The sequence below is a fragment of the Leptodactylus fuscus genome, chromosome 9 (genome assembly GCF_031893055.1).
Source record: "Leptodactylus fuscus isolate aLepFus1 chromosome 9, aLepFus1.hap2, whole genome shotgun sequence".
Taxonomy (NCBI): domain Eukaryota; kingdom Metazoa; phylum Chordata; class Amphibia; order Anura; family Leptodactylidae; genus Leptodactylus; species Leptodactylus fuscus.
The window spans coordinates 34,841,506-34,857,473 of NC_134273.1; the positions used below are offsets into that span (position 1 = coordinate 34,841,506).

Below are 15,968 nucleotides of genomic sequence, written 5' to 3' on the forward strand. Positions count from 1 at the left end.
CAAAACATAGCTGATCATATTAATGTAACAATTGTCCCCTCATGATAGGGTCTTTCTAAAATCTGAATATTATATCAGTATTACATGATACAGTATAGAGCATATAGCTGCTGTGCCCAGAAATGATGCGCTCCTCTTTAAGGATTTGATCAACATGCTTGAAGTGTACAGTAGTTTAACAGGCTTTTATTAAATACAGATAACGCGTTTCGGGGTATGATTGCATGCAAGCAACATGCACCCCTTCATCAGATCTATATAAATTAACGATAAAAACAAAAGGCAAAGGTGCTAATCAAATTCACATACACGACCAAATCAAAATGCATTCAATAAAATCCGGTAGATACAATGATTTTGGTAGTAAACCGGAATAGCAGTCAAACAAACAATGGATGACCAAAATGACAGTGGTAAACAAGACAAATCAACCAACTAGAACATAACAATAAAGGCATTCCAGTGTGTCAATAACATTATTGTTTGTGTTCTTCTATATGACAAATGTATCCAAGTGCCATACAGATAGTTAACAAAACAAATACATTTAGAATTATGGTAAATTCAATATTCACCTATTTTCAAATGAGAGACACATATAGTATCTAAATTCTCTAGATTTTATGTTTGCACATATCATATATTGTTGGGCTAGGTGTCTTACCTTGATAGCCTGAAGTGAGAGCTAAGTGTGTAGTCAGTAGCTCTGATTTATGTGCGCTTTTATTTATTTAGCATATGGGCCACCCAGCGCATGCGCACCCACTGTTCTACAATGAAAGTGAGACAGAGGGAGGGTAGCGCGCATGCCCAATTGACAAAGCGTGCTCCCTGATCTTGAATATGTGGTGATCGTGAGAGGGAATTCCCTGCCACACGATCGCACAGAATGTAGGAGGGGAAGTGAGGGAGGTGGCGCGCATGTCCAAATTGACAACCAGAGTCTACGTGCCAAGATTTGTAAGTCCAAAACATAGCTGATCGTAGTAATGTAACAATTGTCCCCTCATGATAGATTCTTTCTAAAATCTGAATATTATATCAGTATTACATGAGTATTGTGTTATTTTGAGATTACTAGCATTATTAATATTATTTTTGACTAATTTGTATCTTTTACATTTTATATACTATTAAGCGTACAATTGGCAGAATATCAAAGTGGCTTCATTGTATGAAGCCATAGCCAAAACAGTAGCCCCTTTACACCCAAAAACACATCAATACGACCCTCTTCATACAGTATAAAGACTGATGCTTAGTACGGCAAATATTGTATATGAGAAAAAGATGTTTCATTTCCATTCATTGCATCACTAATCATCCAGTGTCATTTTGCAGCTTTTATGTTCTTGTTCAGAAACGGCAAAACCCGTCCAAGTAAGCTACTATGTGTTGGCACCTGTAGCTTAGCCGCCTTACCTATAGCCCAGGCCCTGGACTGTGCTCATAGCTCCTATTCTGCTGATGTAGAGATACTAGATCACAACCAGACGTTTCATCTCTCTCATATTCTGATAGATTTCAGTATGTAACAATCATCTTCTCACCGCAACGTTAATCTGCTGCAACCTGAGAATGTCAGAATTTCTCGGCTATAGTTATACCAGATACTTGTCCAATGAGACTTAGAAATAAAGTTTAATGATTCACGTTGCAGAGCGAGGGATATGGCATTCTCTTCCCATGTAATTATAATAATGGAAATCATATAATTGCCTTTTCATTACGGCCTCTTAATCAATTTGATTATTATAAGACATCATACTGACTAGATGGTCTTATGCCACAAGGCCTTAAAGGGAACCTGTCACTATGAATATGCTATATAATCTACCGCCATCAAGCCACGAAGCAGGACGAACTGAGCAGATCAATATATCGTTTTATTTTAGAAAAAGATTTACTATAACATGTATTTAATTATTGAAATACCTTCTCTTTCTGAGCTTAAGAGTCCAGTGGGTGGTCCTATTCAATGATTGGTAGCCTTCTAATCCCTATAGAGTTAGACTTCAGTCATTGATTAGGACCGCCCACTGGACTCCTTAATATAGAAAGTGCAAGGATTTCAATAAGTTACAAATTATACTGAATCTTTTCATTATATCTGTCTGCTCAGCCTCTTCTGTTCCATAACTTATTACTAGTAGATCAGACGTCATATTTAATGTGACAGATTCCCTTTAACTCCTCAGCTCCCCTATAGAGTTGGAGATCTCATATCCTTACCTTCCATCTTTTGTATAAGAACAGCTTCCAGTATACTATGTCAATTCTTCTTGAGAGCTTTCCTAACTTGGCAAAGCATTCTGGAAGCTGAAGAGCATGGTGTGTCTACTTCAGCACTGCCAGATTACAGATAGATCCCGTGTTTTGTGGCATTATACCTCTAGAGATGTTCTTCAGACAGTGCTAGGAGAGCATCTATGTCAGGTTTGATTGCTTAGTGAATAAAATGAGTAAGTTGTCAGCTAGGGGAAGACTTGTGTTACCCAGATCTTGTGTCGATATCTAATCTATGGTATTGCATGTCCTGGGCAGGCAAGCGTGGGCGGCGCAGCAGTGCAGGATCGCTAGACAGCAATATGGAAGTAAGTAGGATGCCTAGCTGGATGTGATATGCATTTGAATCCTTTCCTTTCACTTGAACACTTTTTTTGTTCCTCTGTATTCTGCTTGCCTCAGATATTGCATGCCTGGGATTCTCACTTTGTATATTCCAAGCCAAACAGACAAACACTTAAGATTTGTGAGGATGCTCCTGGCTCCTCGTAATCCTACTAGCTCCTTGAAGCATGACTCCACCACACATGACTGTCTGCTTCCTTCTCACGGTGGCTCTGGACCACTATCTGGCTGCTAACACTCTTTCCTTACTATCTTATACTTCTAATGAAGCTCTTGACTGTCTCTTGCCTATCTGTTAGTTTGATGAGTATTATGACAAGTCTATTGACAGGGACGCAGAGAATGTACTCAGGTAGACAGAAGACAAAGTCAATATAATAATTACTTCAATGTGGATTTCATGAGATTTCATTCATCTTGAAACCATTAATTTACACTGATCATGTGCTCAGCCACCTATCTCTGTGTGTTCACCTCCGATAATTTGTGTCCCATGACCGCCTAATGCCCGTCCCTTTAAGCCCAGGCCTAGACCTAGTACATATAGGATTAGCTCACCTCTATAGCTAGCTTAGTGATCCTGTAGATAGCTGCAGCGTTATGTTAAAATTATGTTTGGTTCAGCTTTTTACAAGAGCTATATAATATGACAGTGACCACCAAGTGACATTTAGTGGGTTTGTGTTAGATTAGGTACGTAGCTTGTTGTAGTAGTGAGTGTATTTCTTTATAATACTAATCGACCGATGCAAATTGTGTAATTGTATTCTCTATGCTTCCTTTTCAGGGGTCCATCATTAGCAGTCCTCACATGCGCAGACGAGCCACCTCAACTCGGGAATGTGCCTCTCGTCAGAGCTTACCTAACTCTTCCTCCCTCCTAGGTTCTTTATTTGGTAGTAAGAGGGGGAAGCCATCTTCCCAAGGCCATCTTGTAGCCGGACAAGCGCAACCGCAGCATCCTACACTGATTTCACATCAACCCCATCCAACGAGTCATCACTCAGCACAAGCTGAGGGGCAAACACAGGCACAAGTACATGCACAACACTCACAGTACTGCCACATGCCACAAAACCCACCACCGTACCACCACCATCATCACTACCACCCGCCCCAGCACATTCAACCACATCAATACCACCCACACGGACCACATTCTTCCCATGCATCGTACATTCAGCACCCTCATGCACAGCACTCCCACTCCAGCCACCAAGCATTGCCTCATTCTGGGCACTCGGCACATTCCCAGCATGCACAGCATCATCACTCTCAGCAGGTCCCTTCTACGTCCACAAGCACGAAACCTAAACACAGTGGAATTAGCACAATAGTTTAGATGTAACATTTTAGAAGAACTTCCAGCAGGGGGAATCAGGATTTAGAGAAATAAGAATGATCTCCTTAACATGTGAGGGCATCCATTGCTGTCACACTTAGGCGGAACATTATTTATTATTTAACTACTATATAGAAGTAGCAAGTCAATGGAAGAACGGCCTAGTCGCTGCATAAACAATAAGTAAAAATTAGCACTGGCCTGGTTCATATTACTACTTAGCTAATACTCTAGTTATACTGCGTGCGTGTACACAGATACATTTAGCATCTTATTAATCTATTGCGTGCGTGTACACATTAGTACCTTAAATTATTGTACTTGAAAAAGAAAAAAAACGATATTTCGATTTGTTTTCAATTCTAGCAATATTGACTCACAAGCATTTTCACGTCATCTAGTTTGTAGGACAAGTAATATATATGAAGAGGTTACAGTATTTTCCTAAAACCAAGCAATCCATAATTAAATGTGCCAACTATCATAACCGTTTCTGTACTTGTCCTAGCTAACACTTCGCTTGTACAAAGGATAAATTATTCTTATTGTAAAAGAAAAAGAAAAAAAACAACATAAAAAACTTACTACAGATCAGTATTACGCTGTCTTCTTCCAGGTAAGCGAGCTAGCGGAGGAACCCCTGCAGTTTATAGAGTAACTGACCATTGACCATACCAATTCTCGGACACTTTAACGGCTGTAAGAACTGTGAATTTTCATTACCTACCTTTTTATATACATATATATAAATATATATATACATACGATTTGTAAACACATTAAAACTAGATGTGTGTCTCGTGTATTCGCATAATACAGCGTTCATGGATCCTCTCTCCATTGTCTGCAGTGTCTTGCTGTCACCGTTCATTTTGATTTTGAAACTATGAGCGAAACATTTGAGACCTTTTTATAGCAGAGAATGTATTTTCAGACTTTTTTAGCAGTGTTTTTCATTCGTTTTTTTCTAAGTTGTCTTATTTTCGATTGGCAAGTGCTACTGAATGAAGATTTCAGTATAATGGTTTATCCCACCAACCCTACAGATCTCAGCTCCTGAGAGTATCTGCTCCTCTCTGTGTCACCCATCATGTGTAAAGTTACCTCTATCCAGAGTCGCTTGATGTCATCGCGTTACTTTTCTGGCATTACACACACTGTATTTAAAGACGTTTCCCGGAATATTAACATTACAGACCAATCCAAATGTTACTTTTCACTGTGATGACAGGAGCAGCTGAGTCAATGGATTTCTATTCTGCACCTTGCCCATTTCATTTACCGTATTGATACCAGCAGAAATGAAACACTTTGTGTAACCCTTCATAGGCCAATAAAGTCATAGAACTTTCAGAGGAACTAGCCACACATGTCTGACATGTATGTCGCTGAGCCTCCTGCCATTAAAAGGTTAACTCATAGAACTGTTTGGGCCTAAATTCTGTTCCTGTGAGAAGCAGAGACTGTGCCTTGTAGACGATATAATGCTCCTGTGAGTGGCAGAGACTGTTACTTTTCTTTGTATGTTCTATAGAAAACCATAGTTAACAACTGTCTTGATTTCTAGGGAGAGTTCAAAGGTTTTCATACCTTGTTGAACAGGCTGTCTGAACTTCAGGTATCAGGTTATTGTGCAGGAGACACTGAGCAGATTGATATATAGCTTTGTAGCAATAGTTTCACCAGAAATTGAAATGTATTAATTGATTAATTAATTAATTATATTTCTGCTCATTCTGCGCTTAGGAGTCCAGTGGGCGTTCCGACTCGGTAAGTAGGACCGCCTACTGGACTCCTAAAATGAAAATGAGCAAATAATAAGTTCAGATATATTTTTTTTTCTGCAAAATTATTTATCAATCTGCTCAGATATGACAGGTTCCCTTTAAGAATTAACCACAGAATTGTTCATTGTCTTTTAAGTATGCCTGAAATAAACAAACGTCTACCCTAAGATAAAATGGAAAGAAAATAAGAGCAGAGTAGACGGACCATGATGTCTTTTTCTGCTGTCAATCTTCTATTAACAACCTGCAATTGTTTAAAATGCACCAAAACAGTCTCCTTATTTTGTCTGGTGGGTAGGGTTAATATAGAGACCTACAACAATAGTCAGTGCTTGGGAACAGCTGGAAAAAGGAAATGTTGGAAACTATGTAATGAGAGAACAGAACCCTCTCTAGAGATTAGACAGTGCTCCTTACTGACTTCTCCTAGAAGGCCGTCTGGTTCTTTGAGGATACAACATATTCCTACAGGTTGTATAGAGAAGAAAAAAATCAATGAGTTGCCCAATAAACAAAGACACAAAGGATTTGGTTGGAAGTTCTATAGAACACCGTCATAATGGCACGTTCAGTTCTGTATATCAGTTCTAGAATATTCTTGCCTCTATTACTGTAGTCTATAAAGTTAATATGGCACATGCTAATCATAAACTGCTACCTGTAGAGACTTTTCTTGGCAGGTTATCACGTCACATAATGCACTGCATTGGTCACGTCCCGTACAGAAGATTCTGAGGTTGCCCAATTTGTATTTTAATTCCCAGTTCCCATTCACATCAAAGGCTCAGTCCTGTTCCTCACAGGCTATAGAACTTACTAGTAAGGCAAAAACAGCGGTTTTGCATGTCATCTATAGTAAATATTCTGATGCTACATTCTAAATAGTGTATATTTGCAGAATATATCAGTATTATTGTTCATATTAGCCGAGGTAAGGTGATAACATATTACAATATGTAGCCTTCCCTTCTTACCTCTGTACTTTATAGTAGAAATGATCTGTAATTTATATGTCATTCCAGGAAAGAGAAGTTTGGGCATATTGGTTGTACGGTTATTCATTTTAACACTTTCCTACGCTCTGCCTTGAAGTTGTCCAATGGTAATCCCAAATGGCACAAAGCTTTCAATTGTATAGACACTTTTATTTTTCTATATATGTTCATAAGCACACTACTAGCATACAGAGAATGCTAACATTATACACTATAGCAGAGAGTCTTGGAGCAGAAAGCCATAGCTTATGGGATGGGGCCGCTGGTTACCGTCAAATCCCAAAGTGCGGGTGCCTGCATCAAAGGTTGTGTGAACATATTCCAGCTACGTTTACCAAAGAGCTTGGGGGGGGGGGGGGGCAGTACAATAAGATTTTTTAATTTGTGTGAAAGCCTCCCTAATAGATAGATAGTAAGCTAAGAGGATGAACTTGTCAATCATGTAATGGCTGAAGTTGTTGCTGCAAAACCACAACAACCAGCTCACTCAGGCTGATACTGCTTCTTCTGACAACAACTGCAAAGTTCAGCTGGAGATGTGACTGTTAAATTCAGACAGCGTCACTTTAAAACAAAACTGTAAGGTGATTTCTGCTGCCCTATCTGAGAACAGGATATGATAGCGGAAGAGGAGGTGAGATCTATGATATATCGGTTTATATGATGTAGGGCAGGTGGTCGAGGAGACTAAATCCTGACAGGACTTCTAGCAGAGACAGTGAGAGTCCAGCGCACCCTGCCAAAACAGGATGACTGACAGCCTTTGTGTGCACACACTGATATAGGGATGGTTATCAACCACTGTGTGTAAGGTAAGCAGGACTCTCCGAAGAATCCTGTTAAGATTTGCTCCAAATATAAACCTATATATCACAGTGCTCAGCTTCTCTCCTTCTATTATATAACCCTGTATATGACAGAGCTCAGCTTCTCTCCCTCTAGTATAGAACCCTATATATTACAGAACTCAGCTTCTCTCTCTATTTTATTCACCTATATATCACAAGGCTCAGCTTCTCTCCCTTTATTATATATACTTATATATCACAGAGCTCAGCTTCTGTCCTCCATCATATAACCCTATATATCACAGAGCTCAGCTTCTGTCCTCCATCATATAACCCTATATATCACAGAGCTCAGCTTCTCTCCTCCATCATATAAACCTATATATCATAGAGCTCAGCTTCTTTCCTTCTATTATATAACCCTATATATCACAGAGCTCAGTTTTTTCCCCTCTATCATATAAACCTATATATCACAGGGCTCAGCTTCTCTCCCTTTATTATATATACTTATATATCACAGAGCTCAGCTTCTCTCCTCTATCATATAACCCTATATACCACAGAGCTCAGCTTTTCTCCTTCTATTCTATAACCCTATATATCACAGAGCTCAGCTTCTCTCCTTCTATTATATAAACCTATATATCACAGAGCTTCTCGCCTTTTATCATAGCCTGCTTTTAGATACTGTAGGTAAGCTGAAATCTCCCAGCAGGTTTGCATTAAGTTTAATTTCACATGTAATAAGGTGTAACATGTAATATGTAGTAATACTTTATTATTTAGGATGCTGGATTAATATGATAATTAACACATCACATTGCAGGAATATAATGAGGCAAGAACCTCCAGCTAATAAAATATCTAAAAATAATTTCTGGCACATCCACAGATACCTAAAAACACAGAATTCCTACATCGCATACAAGATCTGCCTTCCTATGTAATATTACACCTACAAATTGCTGTCACAGCAGTAGTAACGCAGTAGAGGCTTTATTTAACCCATCACATTCCGGTATTATATAACCAGTATGATATCTAACGCTGACTCTTTCCTGGAATGACCACATAATGTATATGTATTTTTTAAGTTAAGAATGAAATGTACACTGTAAACAATAACAAGATAATTATATACTGTACATGTATTGTAGAATGACACTCCCCATGGTGCTGCATGTAGCGGAGACCTCTGGTTTCTTAATATAAGCTGAACTTGGCAGCAGATATTTATACATATATGTATATTGAATCTCTACTTGTTGACTTGCTGTGTCTCCTGCAGTTCCGCATGAATTTGTTATGTTTTCATTGTAAATTATCATTGCACTTCTTGCCTGCAAATAAAGAAGCAATTGCTTTGTATATATACAAAAAAAAAGGAACTAACTGCAAAGTGACAATTTGGCAACGGCGGCTATAGGACCAAGTGAGAGCTAGGTGACTGACTACTGTACATAGTGTGTATATTACAAGTGCGTCTGCAGTCGTACTGAGGTTGCATACAGCACCTATCTCTTACTAGAATCCAGACTGTAACACTTGCATTGTAGAAGACAGAGGGTTAGTTCCTAAGAGTAGACTGTTAGAATCCCATTAGATGGACGCGGTTTCTGATGGGACACCAGTTGCATTTGTAAGTAATGCGAAGAGAGGAGTGCTTTCATTTTAATATGCATTCTGTTTGTAAGTAGTAACAAACCCTATCGATGTACAACTATAACTGTGATCATGTGGACTAACTCAATAAACCATAAAATACGACAATGTTATTTTGTGACTGTATTGTAATGTCTTTTTGCAATGTTTTGCAAGAACATTTTCAGCCTGATCCATATAGTGGATATTGTTCTATGGCTAATAGATGATGAGTTGTCCTTTATTAGTTCTAGATATTATGTGATGGTCCATTATCAAGAAGGTTTCCTCCACCACTAATGCATTTGTGGACATTTTGGTTGCAGAGTCTTACACTAATATGATTATCAAGCATTTGCTCAGTGCTGGTAAGATGGAAAATTGTCTTGCCTTTTTGGTGTTCAGTGGTGATAGGTTTTAGAGTAATAGAGTCTAATGCAGTTGTTCCTTCCTACAGATTTTACTGATAAGCCTTAAATATATCACCAAAGTGATTAATAAAAAATAAAATACAAGTCACTACTTCTTATGATGTGCTATAGGATCCTCCTGCAGCTTCTGAGTATAAAATATAAAAACAGTTATAGAGCAGATTCTTCTCTACTTTCTGTGTGCAATGCATGGGAGACATCATTGTAGCTAGACTCCACTCACCAGCTCAAGGATAACTGAGGATCAGAGTGGGTTCACACTACCATTAGTTAATGTTTGTTGAGAGATTTTTACATTATTGTCAATGGGAACGAATGCAGAGGAGACTCCATCTGTATCCATTACTCTACCACCATTAATGTCCATTGCTGTTATCCCTTCATGGATGACAACAATGGACTGCAATATGTAGTATGAGCTTTAGCGAGACAGCCTGCACAGGGGAAAAATGCATATTACAAATCATATAAGGACAAAAGATAGATATAATAATTCTATCCCTTGTCCTCATATGATTTGTACTATACATTTTTTAGCAGTTTTCCCTTCTGCAGGCTTTCTCTCCAAGGCTATGCACACTACCATTATTGCAGTCCCTTGCTATCATCCATCATAGAATTATAGTAATAGACATAAATGGTGGTAGAGTATACAGTAGTACAGATACATTGTACTATTGATTTAGGCAAAGTTTGTTGGAAAGTTGGGTAAGCTTTAAGTGTGTTGTGATAAAGTGGTTCTCTGGGACATAAAACCAGTGGCCTATCCTTAGATTCAGAAGTGGCTGTACATCACCGTAAGATACAGATGTGTCTATTCTTGCCTTAGCTTGAATTTGGTAAGGACAACAACTTCTTCTAAAATTAGTTCAAGACAATATTGCAACATGCTAGAAAAACCCTTGACAGGATACAATTCACACCACAATCACTGTGTGGACAAACCGGAATACATTTTGTGACAAAATGTAATGAAACTATGTTGTTTTGAAAAGCTGGTCATCTCGGTACACATATCTGGACATGTTTAGCAAAGAGGAAAGGTAAGCAACGACACATATTGTATGTAAACCCCCAAATGTAAAGCACCATAGAATTAATGGTGCTATATAGATAAACAATAACAACAACAATCTATAAGTAAAAACACAATCTGTAAGGCACACTTGCTCATAGAAATGAGCCAATGAGTCTGTTTAGTGCTTATTTCACGGCTTTCCTGTTCTGTGCCCCCGGTGAAGAGCTATCGGTGCCGGTACCGTAGCTCTTCACTGTCAGAAGGGCGTTCCTGACAGTCAGTCAGGAACGCCTTTCCTCACAGTAGCACCTATAGCGCTGTACTGTGTGAGCGGAGAGGAACGCTTCTCTCCTCTCCTGATAGTACTCGTCCATAGGGAGTACTGAGGGGGCGCTCCTCACCGCTCATCGTCATCGCTGGACAGTAAGCAATGACCGCTCTCACAGTACAGCGCTATAGACGCTGCTGTGAGGAAGGGCGTTCCTGACTAATTGTCAGAAATGCCCTTCTGACAGTGAAGAGCTATGGTACTGGCACCAACAGCTCTTCTGCGGGGGCACAGAAGGCGAAAGCCGACTAGATGAAGCTGCCCCCCCCCCCCCTTGACCAGTTAGGGTAAATTTGCATATACCGATCTAAGCTTTAAAAGCTTTACTTTTAAGCAACAGAAATCTTAGTGAGGGGCACCATAATAAAGGTCATTACTTGATGCTGTTTAAGGTGGTAAAACAGTTTGACAGGTTCCCATTAAGTAACTGATATTTTTACATTTTTCTGAGAAGTTCTTTAAATTTCTGCAGATGTATTCTTTAAGATGAAACTCAAAATTTTGAATCTTTTACGAAAACCTTGAGGAATGACAACATGAAAACAGTGACAAAATATAGTGGAATCAAACTAAGCAGGAGGTACGGGCAGATTACTGGAGGGAAGACTAATCATCGTGTTTTCAAGGTAAAGCAACAGCGGTTTACTATTATAAAATGTACTGGATACAGATCAAGTTGATGAAATTCTTTACAGAGTATTACCATATTATTATATTCTATGAGGAATGTACAGCACATTTAGGGAAGCAAGGGAAATAGTGAAAAAATGCAGGATTTCACAGAAAGGAGACAAAATTTGCTAAAGTATATTACAAAATGTATTTATGACACAAATACTGCCAGAAAATCTAAAGTTTAGATTCTTTAAAATTTGCCCCCTACTATCTTCAATGCAACAGTTCAATCCAAGGAGTCAGTGAATAAGGGTGTTGGTGAACCCTTAGAGAAAGGTGGCACATTTCAGGCTTGTGTTATCACCTAGGGCATAGTAAGTGCCTACAGTAAGATGGTCTTTACATGTGCAGCAATGTTAGCAAACATTATATTAGAAAATCTGCAGTGAAAATCTCACATGAATGGGATGCTGCAAATGTAACTTCTGCACCACAGGTAAGCTGCTACTGCTGTTTTCCAGCATGTGGATGAGATTTCTTAAAATCTACTGGAAATGTAATAGGCTGATAGACATAGTTCTTAGATCAGCTCCCATGTAACTCCCAATGTGTGCCTCAATAGTAACCGGAACCAGTGTTTAACAGAATTACAATCAATTTTATATTCTTATATTTTTGATTTACCCTAAGAAACCCCCTTAAAGGGGTTGTCCAGGATCTGAAGATAATTGATGTACTCATGGTCTAACCACAGGATAAAGTCATCAGTATCAGATCGGTTGAGGTCTAACATCCGGTCCCTGTCACGATCAGCTCATGTGACTGCTGGAAGTTGTGTATAAGATGTACAGCCAGAAACCGCCCTGCTCAGTTTCAGGTCAATGGGAGCAGGGCCGCAGTTCTAGGCACCACCATTACTGTAAATTACTGAGCTCTATCCACTGTATGGAGCTTCCAGTCCGTACATTGAAGCGATGGCACCTGGAACTGCAGCCCTACTCCTATTCACATCTACCTTTTATATGGCTGATGGGTGTGGGGTCTAGGTGTCGCACCTCGGTCAGTCTTTTGCTGTCGTCAGTGAGATGAAAGATGATAGATACAATTGATGGGACAGAAACCACCTAAAGCCTCCTGAATATTACCCTCTAATATCACAATAATCTCACAGATATTACGCTACACTTTCCTTCTCATTTAATTTTACCTATTTAGATTATACCTGTTACATCTGTCTGTACCCTATAGATGTATAGTGAAATATGCACACACAATATACTGAGAGCAAAGTGTTTCCGGCAGTGAAGCGTCTTTTCGGAGTCAATCACTTACATCCACTGACATCATAGATTGCCATGGAAACCTTTATGCGCTGCTGTGTCCGACGACTTCTCAGCTGGAGGATCTGCGCGCTGGCTTCAGATTTAATTTTAAGCTCCTGTGTTTTGTGATATACATGGCAACCATGACTGCACAACATTCTTGTACCTCAACTATTTTAACCAAACTGTATAACATTAAGATAAATCTTTAAAGGAGAAATCGTAAATATTTAACCCTCTGCATGGTGTAGACTTCTTGGTGAACATGATGGACCAACTCAGGAGCAAACTGGAGCACCAGGTGCACTTCCCCAGTGTCATAGTCCTTTAGATTTGGGATGCCTATATACTAGAAAACTTTTTTTTTGTATGCTTGGCAAGTGTTGGTTCACATATGTCAATCATGTCCGGCTAGTTGTCTTATGCCTGAGCAGACCCAACTCATGGCACTTTGATATGTGGCACTGGGACTTGTTAGCAAGCTGGGTCACCCAGGAAATTCTTATTTTTCTTATTTTTATAATGTCAGCAGTCTGTGCCCATGTGCGTAATACATCATCCAGTAGACATAGTGGTCAAGTTATCTTTTCTACATGCTGTCCATTTCTTGCTTTGCCATGTGTACTTAGTGATATTCCTGGGTCTGCCCATAGGATGGGCTTGCACTAGTTTCCTCCTACTCTTAAAGTGTCTGCATACATACCAGTAAATCTTCCCCTGTCAACCGCTGTCGGGCTGCATGGATAAAAGTTCACCTGTTACACTCTGCTTGAGCAAAGCTTCCTAGTTCACTCCAGGTCTCCCTGCAGCGAAGTCCAGATCCCCATACAGGGGTTAAAGGATGAAGACCATGGGGGCTACTTATACAACATCCTTAGAAGTGGTCCTAAGCCAAACTGATTTGTTAACAATCCGGCAGTGAATTCACAATCTGCTGCCTGTTACATTTTGCGAAACTCTTGTTATGTATGGATTGTCGTCGTCCCTCCCCCCACAAAAAAAAACTACATATTTTATATTAGCCGGGGATATATAACGAGTGTAGGGAGTCTGCAAGTCTATAAAACTAGTGTAATGTGACCTTCAAATAAGAAACGACATTATGATTAAGTAACCTTACATATCAATGAGAAGCTGACGTTGTGCACAAACATGTTTATCATAGTAGCGGAATACAGTCCAGTAATAATAATGCTCTATTGAACAATATCATGCGGTTAATACATTGCCGAGTCTTGGAACCCAACAATTAGCTGGTTGTCATCAGATGCGTGCGGCTCAGGCTCATCCATTTTCATAGAATCCTTGCCTTTTGATCAGTCTGCCAGGTTCTGTATTCTTTTATTAAAACAGAGACATTTTCTTTCCTGCATTCTTTAAGGTACAGAAAAGAGCCTACAAAACCTTTGCATTTCATTAGTGTCGCACTTTGTGATGCTTTTTGCATTCACTGGAAAGATTTTGCTGTCTCCTGTTGTGTCTGGAAAAGGCCAAATCAATTATTTGAACAGAAAGCCTTTCCTTCTCGGGCGGCTCCCGCTGTCATCTCGCAGGTTTAATGCGGCTCTTTCATAGTAAAATAAATAAGTAAACACAACATATACAGTATAGACTTCATTTTCTGCACAGTAATATTTGTTCCAAGTAAATAGTTCAAGAAATGCCATATTTATTAGTATGAGTCCCTGGCGATTAGAAGTCAACAAACATAAATCTCAACATTCTCGACTTCATATCTCTTCATCGTTTGGTTATGTTACTATTATGCTCCTAGTTTAACAGATGTCTAATTTATTTCTGAGGCAGATCTGATCATTGGTGGATCTTTTGAGCAGTTTACAGTGTTATAGATAGAGATAATAAACAAGATCATGAACCGAGACTTAGCCTCGGAGACCTCTGATCAGGCAGAGCAGTTTGGCATATGTCCTAAAACAGGGGTACTTAAAGGGATTCTACCATTAAAAGATATTTTTTTCTACTGACCAAGTCGGAATAGCCTTAAGAAAGGCTATTCGTCTCCTACCTTTTGATGTGGTCTCCGCCGCGCCGGTCATCCGAAATACCGGTTTTTCCCGGTATGCTAATGAGTGTCCGGCAGCAATGAGGGCAGGCCCCAGCGCTAACACGCCGATGGAGGCGTCCCCATTGCTGCCGGAACTGCCATATCCAGCGCCGCCTTCTTCGTGATCTGCGTCCAGCCCTTCTGTGTCCTCTTCTTTGTTCGTCATGGATGACGCATGCGCAGTAACATGGTCTCGCAGCCAGAGCCGACTGCGCATGTGTCATCCATGAACTCTGTATGGCATTCGGCCAATCAACGTTGGTCAATGCATTCCTATGCCGAGATGTAGCAGAGCTGGCAGTGCGCTCAGCTCGTCTACTCCAAAGATGCAGCCGAGCTGAGCGCACGGCCAGCACTGCTACATTGGAGATGAAGCATAGCTGGCCATGCGCTCAGCTCGGCTACTCCGAAGATCCACCGAACGGAACGCACGGCCAGCACTGCTACATGATGATGTGCTGCTACAAGATGTACCGGAGATGTAGCAGTGCTGAGTGTGCGCTGAGCTCTGCTACACCAGAGATGCAGCAGAGCTGAGTGTGCAGCAGGGTTCAACGCACACTCAGCAATGCTACATCTGAGATGCAGCAGAGCTGAGTGCAACAGGGTTCAATGCACACTGGGGTTTTGTCTACATGGGATTGATCTGAATACTGCAGTTCATACCTTTTGCCCTATATGTACCTTTCTATCATACCCACTATTTGCTACATACAGTATAACTCTTACCGGTCACTGGCCATTTTTTTCTGCTAAGCCCCCTATTGATGCAGACTGGTTAGCTACAGTTCAGCTGTATGCTATATGGTCAATGCGTTGATCTAGTATTGAACCACATGGGTTGAGTACAGATTGAGTGCAGATTTGGGGTTGCAGTTATAGCACTTAAGGTTGCTGACACACACCAGCTGTTTCTATTGAACGTTTTTTTAAAAGCAAATATCTTATGTTTTAAATATTGTTATTAAAAGTTACATTTTAATCTACACTAAATCCCCTATT

At 39.9% G+C, this 15,968-nt stretch overlaps 1 protein-coding gene across 15 annotated transcripts in view; it reads left to right on the forward strand.

Annotated features, from left to right (window-relative positions):
* The window catches only part of IQSEC1 (IQ motif and Sec7 domain ArfGEF 1), a 468,208-nt gene extending 458,892 nt beyond the window's left edge, over positions 1-9,316 (forward strand). For 9 of the 15 annotated variants that reach the window (XM_075286922.1, XM_075286927.1, XM_075286924.1 and 6 more), the window contains 3 exons: positions 1,342-1,380; positions 2,545-2,594; positions 3,419-9,316. In XM_075286922.1, coding sequence (XP_075143023.1) covers positions 1,342-1,380; positions 2,545-2,594; positions 3,419-3,973 — 644 coding nt within the window. In that variant the 3' untranslated portion in view covers positions 3,974-9,316. Of the gene's footprint in view, positions 1-1,341; positions 1,381-2,544; positions 2,595-3,418 lie in introns of those variants that run through there. The other 6 variants (XM_075286925.1, XM_075286926.1, XM_075286932.1 and 3 more) reach the window with 4 other exon arrangements.
* Positions 9,317-15,968: the final 6,652 nt, after the last annotated feature.